The sequence below is a fragment of the Bufo bufo genome, chromosome 1 (assembly GCF_905171765.1).
Source record: "Bufo bufo chromosome 1, aBufBuf1.1, whole genome shotgun sequence".
Taxonomy (NCBI): Eukaryota; Metazoa; Chordata; class Amphibia; order Anura; family Bufonidae; genus Bufo; species Bufo bufo.
The window spans coordinates 809,253,629-809,271,705 of NC_053389.1; the positions used below are offsets into that span (position 1 = coordinate 809,253,629).

At 44.0% G+C, this 18,077-nt stretch overlaps 1 protein-coding gene across 1 annotated transcript; it reads right to left on the reverse strand.

Moving 5' to 3' along the window:
* Positions 1-10,324: 10,324 nt before the first annotated feature.
* On the reverse strand, positions 10,325-17,846 carry LOC120988880 (vomeronasal type-2 receptor 26-like). The gene is made up of 3 exons (XM_040416634.1): positions 17,760-17,846; positions 11,311-11,434; positions 10,325-11,232 (listed from the first exon to the last, which is right to left on the reverse strand). Exons 1-3 carry the CDS (start codon positions 17,844-17,846, stop codon positions 10,325-10,327), a joined length of 1,119 nt encoding a protein of 372 aa, XP_040272568.1.
* Between the last annotated feature and the right edge of the window lie 231 nt (positions 17,847-18,077).

An 18,077-nucleotide genomic window follows, 5' to 3' on the forward strand; every position in this document is an offset into this window, starting at 1 on the left:
ATTCTTTGCAGACCCATTAAAATAAATAAGTCCGCATCCTATCTGCAAAAAAAAAATGGAACGGACACGGAAGCAAAATATGTTTGTGTGCATGAGCCCTAAAAGTTAGGTTGGAATGGTCCATCATTTTCAGTTGTACTTCCCCGTTCCATAAGACACAGTTCCACCCAGTGGCGGAACCAGAGCCTGGTCTCGGGAGGGGCACTTTCAGATTATTTTTGGTCCGCCGCCACAAAACAATGGTGCTTATAGAACAGACTACACAGTGTAGCGGTATACTGTATATTGTGTGGCACAGTGTAGGCTATATGTGTATAACAAACATATTTCACATGAAAACGTACAAATACTTGACTTGGCCCTTGGGGATCTCGGACGCCACTTCAACACTTTGGCCGGGGGCTCTGTGGAGCTGATGTGTTTTATCCTAATGAGAAAGATTTCATAATAAGGATTTGGAGAAGGGGCAGAGGGATAGCAGAGCAGGGAGAGGCTGGTGCTGCTACTAGGGGGTCATACCATGGGGGAGTAATAAAGTCCACCATAATGCCCCCCCAGTAGAAATAATTCTCCTTAGGCCTCATGCACACAACCGTTGTCCGTGATTTTCTGCGGACCCATTGACTTTCAATGGATCCGTTGAAAACTCGGAAATTGCACTGTTTGTCATCCGCCTCCGTGATCCGTGTATCCTGTCCGTCAAAAAAAATATGACCTGTCCTATTTTTTTGACGGACAACGGTTCACGGACCCATTCAAGTCAATGGGTCCGTGAAAAAACACGGATGCACACAAGATTGGCATCCGTGTCCGTGATCCGTGTCTGTAAGCTACTTTCATACAGACAGAGCCGAAGATCCGTCTGCATAAAAGCTTTTTCAGAGCTGAGTTTTCACTTCGTGAAAACTCAAATCGACAGTATATTCTAACACAGAGGCGTTCCCATAGTGATGGGGACGCTTCTAGTTAGAATATACTAAGAACTGTGTACATGACTGCCCCCTGCTGCCTGGCAGCATCCGATCTCTTACAGGGGGCTGTGATCCGCACAATTAACCCCTCAGGTGCCGCACCTGAAGGAATTAATTGTGCGTATCATAGCCCCCTGTAAGAGATCAGGGGCTGCCAGGTAGCAGGGGGCAGACCCCCCTCCCTCCCCAGTTTTAATTTCATTGGTGGCCAGTGCGGCCCCCCCCAGCCCCCCCTCCTTCTATTGTATTAATATCATTGGTGGCCAGTGCGGCCCCTCCCGGGCCCACCTCCCTCCCTTTATTGCATTATCATTGGTAGCCAGTGTGCGCCCCCCCGGCCCCCCCTCCCTCCCTTTATTGTATTATCATTGGTGGCCAGTGTGCGGCCCCCCTCCCTCCCTCTATTGTATTTTCATTGGTGGCCAGTGTGCGCCCCCCCGGCCCCCCCTCTATTGTATTAATATCATTGGTGGCCAGCGTGGCCAGTTCAAAAAATAAATAAATATGAGACTTCTGCTGTATTGGCATACTTACTAATCTTAAGTATTCCTATAAAACAGAAGTCTCATATTTTTTTAGCAATTGGCCATGCAGCTCTATAGTGTAGCGGTTAACATTCTTGGCTGGAATGTAGAAGGTTGTGAGTTTGAATCCCGTCAGAAATAGAGGCTAAATAAAATTTATATATTTTATATTTTTTTTAGTAATTCTAAAAAATGTGTAATTACAAAAAAAAAATTATATATATATATATATATATATATTTATATATAGATATAGAAAAATAAGGCAGCACAGAGGATTCAATCAATGGAAGGGTGCACGGTCCAAAGGATAAGCAGTCCTTTCAATACAAAAATATCAAAAATAGGCAGCACTCCAGGAAATAAATGAATAAACAATCACCTTTTATTCACCCATGTGGGCAGCGCAACATTTCGGCTCAGCACTAGAGCCTTTCTCAAGCAAAGTATAAGTCTGATATAAATGAATGCATAATATGTGGGAAACTACTACATTTTAGCCATAATATATTTACATATATTATAATATATTATATATTCTAAATATCTAATAATATATGTAAATATATTATGGCTAAAAACTTATATATATATGTTTAAATAAAATTTAGCCTCTATTTCTAAAGGGATTCGTACTCACAACCTTTGATATTCCAGCCCATAATGTTAGCCACTACACAATGGCCAATTACTTAAAAAATAAAATAAAATAAAATAAAAAAGTATTCCTATACAGCAGAAGTCATATATACATATATATATATATATATATATATATATATATACACTCACCTAAAGAATTATTAGGAACACCATACTAATACGGTGTTGAACCCCCTTTTGCCTTCAGAACTGCCTTAATTCTACGTGACATTGATTCAACAAGGTGCTGATAGCATTCTTTAGAAATGTTGGCCCATATTGATAGGATAGCATCTTGCAGTTGATGGAGATTTGAGGGATGCACATCCAGGGCACGAAGCTCCTGTTCCACCACATCCCAAAGATGCTCTCTGTGATTTATACTGTCCTGCATCCGAAAACAGTTTATTTAGGGCAAATTCCAATAATCTGGGCCTAATCTAGTGTCCATATTCTGTGGGTTTCTGTGACATATACTGTCCTGCATCCGAAAACGGTGTCTTCAGCGGACTGTAAAACAATCTGCACCACATCTGGTGACAAAACCATTAATATGAAGAAGGCGAGCACTAAGGGACGGGGAAGTAGGTGTGATGCTGATGGTGCACGCAAAGGCCGTGGCCCTGGGCCTGCTGCCAGGGAACCAGAAAAAAAAAAAAAACATCCACCGTACCAAGCTTCGTGTCCAACTTAGCTGGGCGGCGCAGGACAACACTGTCCAAGTCGCACCACTGTGAACAGTTGGTCGGTTGGATTGCTGAATATAATGCTTACAGTCAGTTAAGCACCGCCCTCTCTTCCACCAAGTCCAGTATCTGTAGCCAAGAGTCCCGTCAACCGAATCCTCTCTCTGATCATCCTTCCTCCCACCACGGAGAGACTGGCCAAACGAGTGATCCCACACTCGGATATTCCGAGGAGCTCTTTCCAGCACCACTATTACATTTGGCCCTCGCGGCCAGCAGGCTTGAAGGGTGACCTGAGATATTGTGTCTTGATTCACAACCTCTTGAGTCTTCACATTCTCAAGAAGATGACGGTGAATGGAGGATAAGAAGTCAGGAGGATAAGAAGAGTGAGGAAGTGGAAGAGGAGGTGGTTGACGATGAGGTCACTGACCCAACATGTCAAGGTGAAAAGCCAAGTGAGGACAGCAGTACAGAGGGGGAGGGATCCGCAGCACCGCAACAGGCTGGAAGAGGCAGTGGGGTTGCAAAAGTCGGCCCACACCAAACAGGCCTGCAACCATTACACCGTTACACCATGCGTACATCTACCTTGCCAAGGGGTAGGTGTTCAGCAGTATGGCACTTTTTTGAGGAAAGTGCGGATGACAAAAGAGTGGTAGTTTGAGAACTGTACCGTACCAAAATGAGCCGGGGTATGAACACTAGCAACCTCACCACCACCAGCATGATCCACCACATGGCATCCAAGCACGCTAACAAGTGGGCCGAATGCCTGGGTCCACAGTATGGGTCTGCGGGTCACATCACTGCCTCCTCTTCCCCTGTGTTACGCACTGCTGGCCAATCCCCTGTCGAAGGCGCAGGGCCGGATGCCCCTCGCCATGCACCTGGACCTTCGCATGAACCATTAGCAACAACATCCACTTCCCTGTCCCAGCGCAGCGTCCAAATGTCCATAACACAGTCATTTGAACGCAAGCGCAAATACCCACCCACCCACAGGCCATAGCACTAAATGCACAATTTTCGAAATTACTGGCCCTTGAAATGTTGCCATTTAGGCTTGTGGACACTGAGGCCTTCCGCAGCCTGATATCGGTGGCCATCCCTCCGTACGCAGTCCCCAGCCGCCACTATTTTTCACGGTATGCCATGCCCGAGACACCAGCATGTGTCCCAGAACATCACCCGTGCCCTGACCAACGCAGGGAAGGGAAGGTCCACTTAACCACGGACACATTGACAAGTGCTGGTGGCCAGGGACGCTACATTTCCCTGACCGCACACTGGGTGAATGTTGTGGAGGCCTGGAGTGAGTCTCACCCTGGGATGGCACAGGTGCTACCCACGCCCAGGATTGCGGGCCCTACGTCCATCAGGGTCTCCACCAGCAGCTATATTACTGGCTCCAACCCCCACTTCTCCTCCTCCGCCGCCTCCTCCTCCACTTCCACCTCCAGCAGCAGTCAGCCATCATTCGCTAGCTGGAAGCAGTGTAGCACTGCTGTGGTTAAGCGTCAACAGGCCGTGCTGAAGTTGATCTGTTTTGGGGACAAACAGCACACCGCCGCAGAGCTGTGGCAGGGTATAAGGGACCAGACTGAGCTGTGGCTCTCGGCACTCAACCTACAACCAGGCATGGTTGTGTCTGACAATGGCTGTAACTTGGTGGCGGCTTCGGAGCTCGGCAATCTGACACACATTCCATGCCTTTCCCACGTCTTAAACTTAGTGGTACAGCGGTTTATCAAAACTTACCCCAATTTGCCAGAGCTACTAGTGAAGGCGCCGCGTATGTGCCCATTTCCGCAAGTCGTCCACAGCTTCAGCCGGTCTGTCAATGCTGCAGCAGCGCTTGCGGCTTCCAGCTCACTGACTGCGACGTGAGCATGTGTTGGAACTCTATGTTCCACATGTTGGCCAGGCTTTTTGAGCAGCAGAGGGCAGTTGTGGAATACCAGCTGCAACATGGTTGTTGCCTTTCGAGTAAACTGCCACTATTCACAAGCGAGGAGTGGGAATTGATGTCAGACCTCTGTGAGGTTTTAAAAAACTTTCATGAATCCACACAGATGGTTTGTGGTGATAAAGCTATTATAAGCGTAACCATCCCACTGCTGTGTCTACTCAAACAATCGCTGCTCACAATTAAGGACGACACTCTGAATGTGGCAGATGAGGAAATGGGGGAGGACATTACACAGGTTGATAGCCAGACCTCCCACAGTTTGTCTTCTCAGCGCGAATTAGACCATGAGAGGCGGAGGAGCTGGAGACAGTTGCCTCTGCTACAGGGTAGCACCCATGGAACTTTAATTCCATCTGTTCAGCGTGGATGGGCAGAAGAGGAGGAAGAGGATGAGGAGATGGAGAGTCATCCTGATGTCAACATCGAAGTCTTTCCTGTTTGTACTCTGGCACACATGGCTGACTTCATGTTAGGCTGCCTTTCCAGCGACCCTCGCGTTATACGCATTTAAGATAACACAGAATACTGGGTGTTCACCCTTCTCAACCCCTGCTACAAAGAGAACTTCTCATCTCTTATTCCTGTGGTGGAGAGGACGAGCAAAATGGTGCAATACCAAAAGATTCTTGTTGGAAAATTGCTCCAAAAATTTTAATCTGACAACGCTGGCGGCAGAGTCCGTACTTCCTTAGGCAACCAAGAAAAAGAGACAAGGGGAACACACAGCAGTTCCAACAGAGGCAGGGCAACACTCTCCAAGGTCTGGGACACTTTCATGACACCCCGACCAACAACCTCACCCTGAAGCGCGGCCTAGTGGTACAATGAGGGAGACGTTTTGGAAGATGGTGAAGGAATACATAGCAGACCGTGTCAGCATCCTAAATGATCCCTCAGTGCCTTACAACTACTGGGTGTCCAAGCTGGACATGTGGCACGAACTTGCGCTCTACGCCTTGGTGGTGCTGGCCTGCCCTTCCGCCAGCGTTTTGTCTGAGCGTGTATTTAGTGCTGCTGGTGGCATTATAACAGATAAGCGTATCCGCTTGTCCACTGGCAATGCTGACAGGTTGACTCAGATAAAAATGAACAAGGCCTGGATTGCCCCTGACTTCTCAACTCCACCAGAGGAGAGCTGAGCTGATGATGAACATAAAAGCAATTTCAATCTATCATTTATAATGTACTCAATCTACTGTAGTGTATTCCCATGCACCTTTCCCACCACAAAAAAGGGTATATGGTTGAATCTTATTTTCTCCTCCTCCTCCAGATTGTATATATTCCCTCCACTATAATTTTTTTTAATAGAGTCAGCTCAACTGCAGGCCCTCGCCCCTAATGTTTTAGAGGGTCAGCTCAGCAGCAGGCCCTCGCCCCTAATATTTTAGAGGGTCAGTTCAGCAGCAGGCCCTCACACCTAATGTTTTAGAGGGTCAGTTCAGCAGCAGGCCCTCACACCTAAAGTTTTAGAGGGTCAGTTCAGCAGCAGGCCCTCGCATATAATGTTTTAGAGCGTCAGCTCACCAGCAGGCCCTCGCCCCTAATGTTTTAGTGGGTCCACTTAGCAGTAGGCCCTCGCCCCTAATGTTTTAGAGGGTCAGCTCAGAAGCAGGCCATCTCATATAATGTTTTGCAGGGTCAGCTCACCAGCAGGCCCTCGCCCCTAATGTTTTAGAGGGTCAGCTCAGCAGCAGGCCCTCGAATATAATGTTTTACAGGGTCAGCTCACTAGCAGGCCTGCAACTCAAATCTTTTACAGGGTCAGCTCACCTACAGGCCCGCAACTCAATGTGAATGAGGCTCTCCTTTATGTGATATACAGGTTGTATCGGAACTTGCTTTGAAGTAGTAGCCGTAGCCGTTTATCAGGCTCCCTCTCCGAAATCGAAAAAGGATTCCCCGTTACCGGTGGTCACCATGTTAGGCGCATAAAAGAAAATCGAAAGTTGATAGGGAAGATATCCTAATGGATCGTGGACGTCACAGGGACGTGCGATCAGGCGGAAGTTATCTAGAGTTAACAAAGTGGCAGCACTTTGTTAACTCTAGATAACATTCCCTCTAGTGACATTCCCTGTAATTTTGTATTACTCATTCCAATAACAGGGCATCTTAAGAGTCCTGTATTGTTATTTATCGTCACTACCTCCCCGAGTCGGGAGTGGGTAATTGCCGCGCGCCTGCTGCCTTCCTTGCATGTTTCTGCTTTAATAACTTGACCAACCCTCTCCACCCAATCAGATTTCAGCCATTGACCTCTCTTGGATGTGGTATCCCTTTCTCAGGCTCCCTCTCCGGCATCGAGTTCTGATTCCCTGTTACCCGTGATCACCATGGTAGGCGCAGAGAAGAACATTGAAAGTTGATAGGGCAGACATCCGAATGGATCGTCGCCGTCACGGGGACGTGCAATCGCCCAGAAGTTATCTAGAGTCACCAATGCGGCAGCAGGCCCTCGCCTCTAAAGTTTTAGATGGTCAGATCAGCAGGCCCTTGCTCCAAATGTTTTTGAGGGTCACCAGCAGGCCATTAATCATAATTTTTCAAGAGTGTGTATGATGCCCTCCTTTTTGTGTAACAAAGGGTGTTTTGGAGTGCCGTTTCCTTGTAATTTTTGGCAGCCCTTTCACTTAGTGCATAGGCTTTATGAGTGTAGGAGTCCCACTACCTGAACAATTGTACCACAATGTGAATGAGGCCCTCCTTTATGTGATATACAGGCTGTTTCAGAGTGATTCTTGCTTGTAATTTTTTGCAGCACTTGCACTTTATATAAAATTAAATATACAGAAAAGAATGTTTCAAAACAATTTTTCCTGTAAAATTTATTTTTTGGGGGGTTTTGTGCATATTTTTGTCAGTCTGTAAAATTGGCGTACAACTCGGACAACATGGTTCCCAGACGCGATCTGTGAGTCAAAGATGCATCCAGACATCGTCCCCATGGTGTTCCTGATCCATTTCGGTGGTGTTTCTGTCACTTTCTGACCTTTTCCAATGGACCAGGCACCCTCCCCTCTTCAGAGCAGGGGGTGCCTGGTTGTCTCCCATTGACTTCCATTATACTCGGTTGCTCGTCCAAGCACACGAATATAGCAATGTGTTAGGGCCGAACACCCGAACACCTGAATACTTTGGTGCTTGATCATCACTAAGCATGAGGCCTCTATCACATAGTCAGTATTTTGTATCAGGATATGCTGATGATTTGGAAGCCAAAAGCAGGAGTGGGTACAAAACACAGAAAATATTCCCATCATGTGTCATCTCTGTTTTGGATCCACTCTTGTTTTCTTTTTTTTTTTTTTTGGCATTAGCAATACCGATCAATTACTGATGCTTAATGACAGGATCCGTTTTTTGATATTTGTTCTTGTGACGGATCATATGAAGGGAAAAGTAAACAGTGACGTCAACACAAACTTCCTGCTGACACCCTCTCCACTCTGTCACGGGGGCTCTACTTGTATAAGCGTTTAATAGAATAGGTTCTGTAGAAATCTATGTGGAATCAGCTGACGACGGTGTAAAAGGAGTGCACTCTTTCACTCTATAGTAGAATCTTGGGTCAATGCACGGTTCTTCATACCTGATGCTAACATTGACCTGGAAGGCTGAGTTCACACTCAGTTTTTAAACCTTCATTGACCAAATAAGTGAAGTGTGAACTGAGTCTAAGAGTGACGCCTGTCATCTGCCTGACATACTCAATAATTGTTTCACTACCACAGCTGTATATCTATGCATTTTTCTGCAATGCACAGTAATACATGCTCCCTGCAGCTGGGAAATAGCTGATTTGTAACTAATTAATTTAGATCAAATTAAATTTGGGGGAAAAATTTAGGGAAGCATCCAAAACAAATTTTTGAAAACTCATTTCTAATTACAATCCTCCATATCACCTCCGAGTGATAACATATGAAGCTCTGAGTCATATTATGAGAAACGCTGAGTCATTGAACTGCTGGATATTGTAGATACGAAGAGGAGTTAGAGGGATTGTCCACCTTTTAGATATTATTGACCTATTCTCCATGTAGGTCATCAATATTAATGTTGATCGAGCACCAAATTGCTTGTGTGCTCTGGCCGAACACATCGGTATGCTCGTGTGCTCTACCGAGCACCCGAGCACAATAGAAGTCAACGGGAGAACCCCATGTTAGAAATTGATGAAAACCCCATCAAAATGGTTTGGAAACAGCATTAAGAGGATGGCTGGATGCATATTGGACTCCTATTATCTATGACATACAATAGACAAGGTATGTTGAAGCCAACAATCTATTCATAAGACAGATAACAGTCAGCATACTTTACAATGGCAGCCTTGTGCACTATGAGACATTCCAAACCAGCTCTCATCTGACTGAAAGCCAGTAAACCTCAAAGTTGCTCCACATCTGTTGGATGGCTTGGGTGGACCTGCGCACCTAGATCAATATCATTAGGGTGACAAAAAGTTTTCTGATTGTCCTAACATAATGTTCAATAACCTTTCTATACAGTTTTGTAATGTAAAAAAACTAATTTGCATAAACATGGGCATATAGGAAAGACATGCAAATGAGCCGAATCTACTCATGAACGGCGCCATCTATAGTCTTGTCAGCACTCAGCCTGTAATAGCCTACGCTAACACTGAGGTGTATATCGGATTGCTGCTATCATTCACACATCTTCTAGCACTTTATCTGCGGTAATGTAAGCTTGCTAGGGTGTATCTGAGGACTATTGCCTTGCTTGTAATGACTCATGAACAGCGCCATCTATTGGTTTCATAGTCTTATGACAAGACTAATAGTCTTGTAATAAGACTCATTGTCTAATAGTCTTGTCACAAGACTATGAAACCAATAGATGGCGCTGTTCATGACTCACCTGTGCATCATTGCTACAGGCATTTAAAAATCAATGACTGGTGTGCACTGGAGTGGCAGGGGTTCTAACAGATTTTTTTTTCTCTTATTTTATCACATTGCCTGCCTTTGCCCATTTTTTATGAACTTGGACAACTCCTTTAAAGGGGTTATCCGAGGCTGGAAATGGCTCCCCATACGCCCGGCCCTCTCACACTGATTCTACTTACCTGGCTCCCTGTGCTGCTCCTGGTTACCGCACTGCTGCAGCTAGTTCTCCTCATGCACGGACGAAAACATCCGGTGTAGGCAAGGAGCAGACAGTGTCAGGGACGAGCCTCACGAGCGTCACCTACGATGCTAGGAAGGCTCGTCCCTGTCATCGCCTGCCATTGGCTTCTCCTCCCTGACACCAGATGTTTTCACCTGCGCATGGGGAAAAGCAGCTACGACAGTGCGGGCACTAGGAGCGGGACAGGGAGCCAGGTAAGTACAGTCAGTGTGAGGGGCCTGGGCATATGGGGGGCCATTTCCAGCCTCAGATAACCCCTTTAAATACTAACTATAGTTGATTGTATGATCCTGTTTTAACATAAGATATGAAACTTGCTTTTGGAAAATACATGCACAACATTTTGTGGAAAAAACTTTTTTAATTAGGTTTTTACATGATGATTTGTTTTCCAAGAAGGCTTTTCCTGGAGTTTATGTCAGGATAAAACAAAATAATATAGCATTTTGGAAAAAACAAGCAACAGAGTATGGCCAAACTGGAGGACATTATAGCAAAGACCTCCATGGCCACAGTGTATTTACCACTAGTACTTAGTGAAGCTGGAATGAAGGACACCCATACAGTGATGAACGCCAACATGCTGAAAGTGATATACTTGGCCTCATTGAAGTTATCAGGAAGTTCTCTTGCCAAGAAAGCAACAAGACAACTAATAAGGGCCAAGAAACTCAGATATCCTAAAGTAAACCAAAATGCCGTGGGGGAACCTTCATTACATTCATAAACTAGAACTCCAGTCTTAGCTTTGATGTTAAATTCAGGGAAGGGAGGAGAAATAATAAGCCATATTGTACAGATGAGGAACTGAATGACAGTGCCCATACAAATGACCACATAGGACACTTGAGGATTTGCCCATCTTCGTAAATCACTGTTGGGCTTAGAAGCTCTAAAAGCAATCATTACCAATACAGTTTTGGCCAAAATACATGACACGCATAATGCAAAAACCATGGCAAAGGCCACTTGACGTAGGAGGCACTTCTCATTTCCAGGATAGCCGATGAATGCCAGGGAACACAAAAAACAAAGGGACAAGCAGATGAGAAGAAGACAACTAATGGTGTAATTGTTGGCACGGACAATGGGGGTGGTCTTGTAGCAAATGAGTAGCCCTAGGATAGCTATAGGTACAAAGGATGAAGTAAAACTGGTGGATGCCAAGGTAATGCCCAATGTTTCTTCATACGAGAGATATTCAATTGTTTTTAGTAGACATCTGTCCTTTTCTTCACTTGGCCACTTATTCCAAGGACATTTAGAACAATTATTTGCATCTAAAAAGAGATTACACATAGTTAAAAAAAAAAGAACTATCTGAACACTTTATAACAAAAATGTCATAACTATCTCACCAGTTTCATTAGAAATCTCTCCTTGTGAGCAGGGGACACATTTGTAGCAACAGCTTGGTTCTCCTTGAACTGAAGCTTTTTGAGAACCTGGTGGACAACTTTCACTGCATACAGAGACTGGAACCTAAAATGATTAAATGGATAATTAATGTGTAATGTTACATATCTGACACAAATATAATATTTAGAAAATTCGATTTGGCAAAATTTTTAAGATTGCAGATTGCAAATTCATATTGACAGCAAGGCTAAAATGACTGTGTCCCAAAACCCCTCAAAAGATGCCATCCATTATTGCTTCCTGTTCTGTGCCATACATGTGTGTCACAGGGGGGAAGATGTGAAATGCCATATATGTGCAGGGCAGTGATGGCGAACACACAAAAGCTGAGCCAACAATGGTATCTGGTGTCTTCTGTACATTAAAAGGGTAGAAATAGAAATGTCAACTCATACTACAAAAATAGAAGCCTTCATACAGAATGTGGAAGCACAATTTTTTGACATGTCACGGTAAATGGCGTAAAAAAAAGCTAATTAAAAGTTGAAGGTAAAACATTTTACTTTATTTGTAACTTGAAATGGTGTTATTAAACATCAACTTGTACGTCAAAAAAATAAATAAATAAATATATATATACACTCACCTAAAGAATTATTAGGAACACCATACTAATACAGTGTTGGACCCCTTTTTGCCTTCAGAACTGCCTTAATTCTACGTGGCAAAAACACAGAAATATAGTGGCAATTCTGGAGGAGCTGCTCAGCCCCTAACACTGTAGCGTGTTTTTCATTGGGGGAGCAGCCCCACCGCATGTGGACCGCAGCGAACGACTATCCCCAGCAAAAAATGCATACGGTGGAGGATGTCGGCGCGGTCCACATGCACCACAAGGGCATCCTACACAAAACGGAGCATTGTGCGGATGTAAATACAATCATATAAATCACAGAAAAAATGCACCAAACGGATATGCCACTGACTATACTGGCTAGTCATAAATGCAGATATTTAAAGCTGAGACTTTCGTCAATATATTCCTGTCAGGAAAATATCGGAGCCCTTCATGCACCACGTCACGGTCACTCAGCATGGCAAAGGGTCCTACCACTACGCTAACTATGGTGTGAACAGGGTCTGAAGGTGATGTAATCCAGCTCACAGCCAGGCTTCCACACAGACGCCTAGCAGGACAACTAGTGCAATGTGAACAAAGTCAGGCTGCAAGCCACACCCATATCTGTGTTTTTGTCTTGCTTTATATGTAGTGTATGTGCCTTTTACCTGGCATTCAAACACTCTTTTGCACCTGGTGACCTCCATCACAGGGTCTGATATGGGTGTGGCTTGCAGCTTGACTTTGTTCACATTGCACTAGTTGTTCTGCTAGGCATTTGTGTGGAAGCCTGGCTGTGAGCTGGATTACATCACCTTCAGACCCTGTTCACACCATAGTTAGCGTAGTGGTAGGACCCTTTGCCATGCTGAGTGACCGTGACGTGGTGCATGAAGGGCTCCGATATTTTCCTGACAGGAATATATTGGCGAAAGTCTCAGCTTTTAATATCTGCATTTAAAACTAGCCAGTATAGTCAGTGGCATATCCGTTTGGTGCATTTTTTCTGTGATTTAATTCTACGTGGCATTGATTCAACAAGGTGCTGATAGCATTCTTTAGAAATGTTGGCCCATATTGATAGGATAGCATCTTGCAGTTGATGGAGATTTGAGGGATGCACATCCAGGGCACGAAGCTCCCGTTCCACCACATCCCAAAGATGCTCTATTGGGTTGAGATCTGGTGACTGTGGGGGCCATTTTAGTACAGTGAACTCATTGTCATGTTCAAGAAACCAATTTGAAATGATTCGAGCTTTGTGACATGGTGCATTATCCTGCTGGAAGTAGCCATCGGAGGACGGATACATGTTCTCATTCTGTTTACGCCAAATTCGGACTCTACCATTTGAATGTCTCAACAGAAATCGAGACTCATCAGACCAGGCAACATTTTTTCCAGTCTTCAACAGTCCAATTGTAGCCTCTTTTCCTATTTGTAGTGGAGATGAGTGGTACCCGGTGGGGTCTTCTGCTATTGTAGCCCATCCGCCTCAAGGTTGTGCGTGTTGTGGCTTCACAAATGCTTTGCTGCATACCTCGGTTGTAACGAGTGGTTATTTCAGCCAACGTTGCTCTTCTATCAGCTTGAATCAGTCGGCCCATTCTCCTCTGACCTCTAGCATCCACAAGGCATTTTTGCCCACAGGACTGCCTCATACTGGATGTTTTTCCCTTTTCACACCATTCTTTGTAAACCCTAGAAATGGTTGTGCGTGAAAATCCCAGTAACTGAGCAGATTGTGAAATACTCAGACCTGCCCGTCTGGCACCAACAACCATGCCACGCTCAAAATTGCTTAAATCACCTTTCTTTCCCATTCTGACATTCAGTTTGGAGTTCAGGAGATTGTCTTGACCAGGACCACCCCCCTAAATGCATTGAAGCAACTGCCATGTGATTGGTTGACTAGATAATTGCATTAATGAGAAATAGAACAGGTGTTCCTAATAATTCTTTAGGTGAGTGTATATATATATATATACCGTGCTTCCCATAATTATTCATACCCCTGGCAAATTTTGACTTAAAGTTACTTTTATTTAGCCAGCAAGTAATTTTTTGAAGGGAAATGACATAGGTGTCTCCCAAAAGATAATAAGACGATGTACAAGAGGCATTATTGTGGGAAAAAAAACATTTCTCAGCTTTTATTTACATTTAAGCCAAAAGTGTCCAGTCCAAAATTATGCATACCCTTATTAATAATCAATAGCAAGGCCTTTATTGGCTATTACAGCAATCAAATGCTTCCTATAATTGCAGACCAGCTTTTTGCAGGTCTCCACAGGTATTTTTGCCCATTCATCTTTAGCAATGAGCTCCAAATCTTTCAGGTTGGAGGGTCTTCTTGCCATCACCCTGATCTTTAGCTCCCTCCACAGATTCTCAATTGGATTCAAGTCTGGACTCTGGCTGGGCCACTCCAAAACTTTAATGTTGTTGTCTGCTAACCATTTCTTCACCACTTTTGCTGTGTGTTTTGGGTCATTGTCATGCTGAAATGTCCACTGGTACCCAAGGCCAAGTTTCTCCGCAGACTGCCTGATGTTGTCATTGAGAATCCTCATGTATTGCTCTTTTTTCATGGTGCCGTTTACTGTGATTAAGTTCCCTGGTCCATTGGCTGAAAAAAAAAAAAAAAGCATTAGGTTCTTTGACAGTGGGGATGGTGTTCTTTGGGTTGAAGGCTTCTCCTTTTTTATGCCAAATGAAGGAAACATCATTGCGACCAAACAATTTTTGTTTCATCTGACCATAACACAGAAGACCAGAAGTCTTCTTCTTTGTCCAGATGAGATTTTGCAAAGGCCAAGCAAGCTTTTGTGTGCCTGGTCTGCATCCGTGGAACCCAGCAGTGTGCAGTGTCCGTTGGATTGTCTGCCTTGAGACATTGCCACCAGCAGAGCCCAGATTCACCAGGATGGCCTTGGTGGTGATCCTTGGATTCTTTTTCACCTCTCTAACTATCCTCCTGGCCAGCACAGGTGTCACTTTTGGCTTCCGACCACGTCCTCTGAGATTTTCCACAGTGCGGAACATCTTGAATTTTTTGCTCAAATGTAAATAAAAGCTGAGAAATGTTTTTTTTTCCCCCCACAATAATGCCTCTTGTACATCGTCTTATTATCTTTTGGGAGACACCTATGTCATTTCACGTAAAAAAAATTACTTGCTGGTTGAATAAAAGTAACTTTAAGTTAAAATTTGCCTGGGGTATGAATAATTATGGGCAGCACTGTAGGTTCGTTGATGGAAAAAAAAAACTGTTGTGGCTCTCAGAAGGCAGGGTTGAAAAAGGAAAAAAGATGCTGCATCCTGAACACCCAAATAGCCACATTCTTAAAGGGGTTGCCAAGGATTTTGCTATTGATGTCTTATCAGCTGTTTTGGAGTAACTTTTGTGCCGTAAGTCAGTACTAGAAGTACACAGCTCCACCCATTCTCTAGTTGACAGAGCTGGTAATTGTAGCACTTCCAGCCCTAGAGCTACAAGTAACATCAGCTGATTGGCAGAGTTGTGGGTTGTCAGACCAATATCAAAATCCTGGAATTCGCCTTTAAGGTTTTAAAGCATTCTTTAAGGTGCTGTAACCTATTTTGGCCTCATATGTAAGACCATTGCCACATCTAATCACACCATGGTTTACTGAGTTTCTTACCGTTTCATTGCCGAAGGGCCATTGGACAGAACTGGTGTTAATATAAAGGGCTCCTCTGTAAGTGGCTATGCCTGTAAAATGTCCCACTTTAATCTGTTTGATGGAACCTCCCAGGTCCATTTGCCAGTTGACAATATCATATGTTGGAGGGGGGTCTCCATTCTTATCAAAAAACAAATCCTTTCCACTTCTTAACCTTATTCGGGTCTTCCTCATGTAATGGAGAACCTATGATGAGAATTTGGTGAATTCTTAGGTCCATATAGACTATAACTCTATACTATGCCTGCCAACTGTTAGGTGATTTAAAAACCTAAATACAAAACTATATAACTGTCACCAGAACTCGAGTACTTCACAAACTTTTTTAAGATTGAGTCGTTTTTGAAAAAATGTATGTGGTGGCCAGTGATGCTATCTGGGACTAAAGGAGTAGTGTTATAGTTATAAAGGGTGTGGAGGTATTACTTGTACCTGGGTTCTGAAGCCTGAACAGTCCTAGAGCTCTTAGTTTAAAAAATACTTGAAATCTGATACAAGATGAGGGGTCCTACAGCAGATTTTGCATTGGGGCAAAAACAGAGTGAAAACAATTATTCTAATTCAAAAACTCAGGCTGACAAAGCCTATGTGTACTATCAGGAGTTGGTAATGGTGGGACTGAAAGCAAGCCTTTCTTGCCACCATTTCAAGGCAGCATAGTTGTAAAAAACAAACAAACTGTGATCACTGTAAAATTATAGCAAAAATGTTATAATTTGCTCCAGTGCAACAATGGTTCCACTCTACATACCATACCATTACCAGCCCATGTGAATTCATCCAAAGAACATGTTCTCTTGCAGTGAAAAACTAGTATCCACATATGTTACAAAAATATTTAGTCTTACAATTTTATGCAGCTTGAACCTCATTCACATGTATTATATGGTACCTTTTAGTATGGAATCATTGCTGGGATAAAATAATCCAATAGACAAAGGATAAATGCTAGATCAGTGTTTAAATCACTTCTGCATAGTTTGTATGAGCAACAGCACATATGCTTGACCAATGCACTATACCACTTTCCCTCACCATGGATTTGTGTTGTGCTGGTGGCCCACGCCTGTCTCTCTTCCACTTCCCTATGCAACCAGCTTGCTCTTTTCTAGCACGACCGCCAGTATCTCATGTGCTTCTCTTAAGCCAACATGTCTGTTAGGCCAGTGCTCCTCAAATCCAGTCCTCAGGGCCCACCTGCTGGTCATGATTTCCGGATTTCCTTAGTATTGGGCAGCTGATATAATTAGTGTCCATCCATTAAGATTTACCACAGGTATTCATTCTGTGGGATACTCCTAAATCCTTACCGGCAAGTGGGCCCTGAGGACTGGAGTTGGGGAACCCTGTGTTAGGCCACACTCTCAAAACCCATATGTTGCACGTCCGACACCTCAAAGTCTCTGAAAGGGCCAGCGGAGGGCATTTCAATCTTTACTAGCCAACAGCTGGCAACTTTAGGGTATTTCAGGTACCTTCCCCAGGGGTAGAGTGATTAAGCATTAGATTTTCTGTTTGTTAGTGACCAGTTTAGGTGGGCTTTTCTGTTTGTCTGCCCATGAACTGACCTCTACCCGTTTTATTACTTTGACCCTCCGCTGCCTGTTCTGACCAATGTCTATTGACCGTATAAAACCTTTTCTGCCTGTCCTGACCTCAGACTTGTTTTGTGGATTTGCTTGTACTCTGCTTGCCCTGACTTTGGCCTGTTCTGACAAGTACAGCCTGACCCTTTGTTGCTTCACCACAGTGCCTCTGACCCCTGTGGGTGAGCTGCCAATCACACAGGGACTATTACAACAGGTAGCAGACAGACATCTCCTCTGCTCCAAAGTCTAGATCTCTGCATAGGGGTTACAGGATGAATACCAGACGACTGACATATAATGCCCTTAGTTCTAGCCCAAGAGCAAACTGGTTGGTTGGCGCGGTGGTTCCACACCCACTGTTCATATCAATGTGCTTCTGAGAAGGAACAACTGACTTAGAGGTGGGACCATAGTGATTCAAAATAAAAGCGTATGAGTAGGTGATCAACGTAATACAATAGGTTTATCAATCTCTTTGGTATGTTAGATATTGGTATTTCTGTAATTCCTTATCTCAAGTGCAGATTTCTTACTTGCCATGGCTTAATGTTAAAAACATCTGAGCAGCCTTCATTTAGAAAAGGACCTTCTCCAACTTTACATAAACTCAAGTCATGCATAGCTTTAGCAATTACATAGATAGCATTATACAGGTTATACACCATTCCAAAGTTGGATATATTATTCAGGCTTATATGAAAGTTCTCCAATCTTTTTTCCACTGAACAATCCCTGTTTGGCCTTTTCCAGTAAAAGGTCATGTATTTGAAGTCCAGAAGTTTACAGCCAACAGTATCCTCCCAAAACATACCATCCCAGGGCTCGTTTGACGTTTTGGAGAAATCAAATGT

What these genes read in the sequence shown, in the direction of transcription:
- LOC120988880 (XM_040416634.1), bottom strand. Translation starts at nt 17,846, where the DNA reads ATGCATGACTTGAGTTTATGTAAAGTTGGAGAAGGTCCTTTTCTAAAT. An exon ending in TTAACATTAAGCCATGGCAA is followed by an intron (nt 11,435 to 17,759) that starts GTAAGAAATCTG and finishes TAATCATTTTAG; the next exon opens with GTTCCAGTCTCTGTATGCAG. An exon ending in AGAGATTTCTAATGAAACTG is followed by an intron (nt 11,233 to 11,310) that starts GTGAGATAGTTA and finishes ATCTCTTTTTAG; the next exon opens with ATGCAAATAATTGTTCTAAA.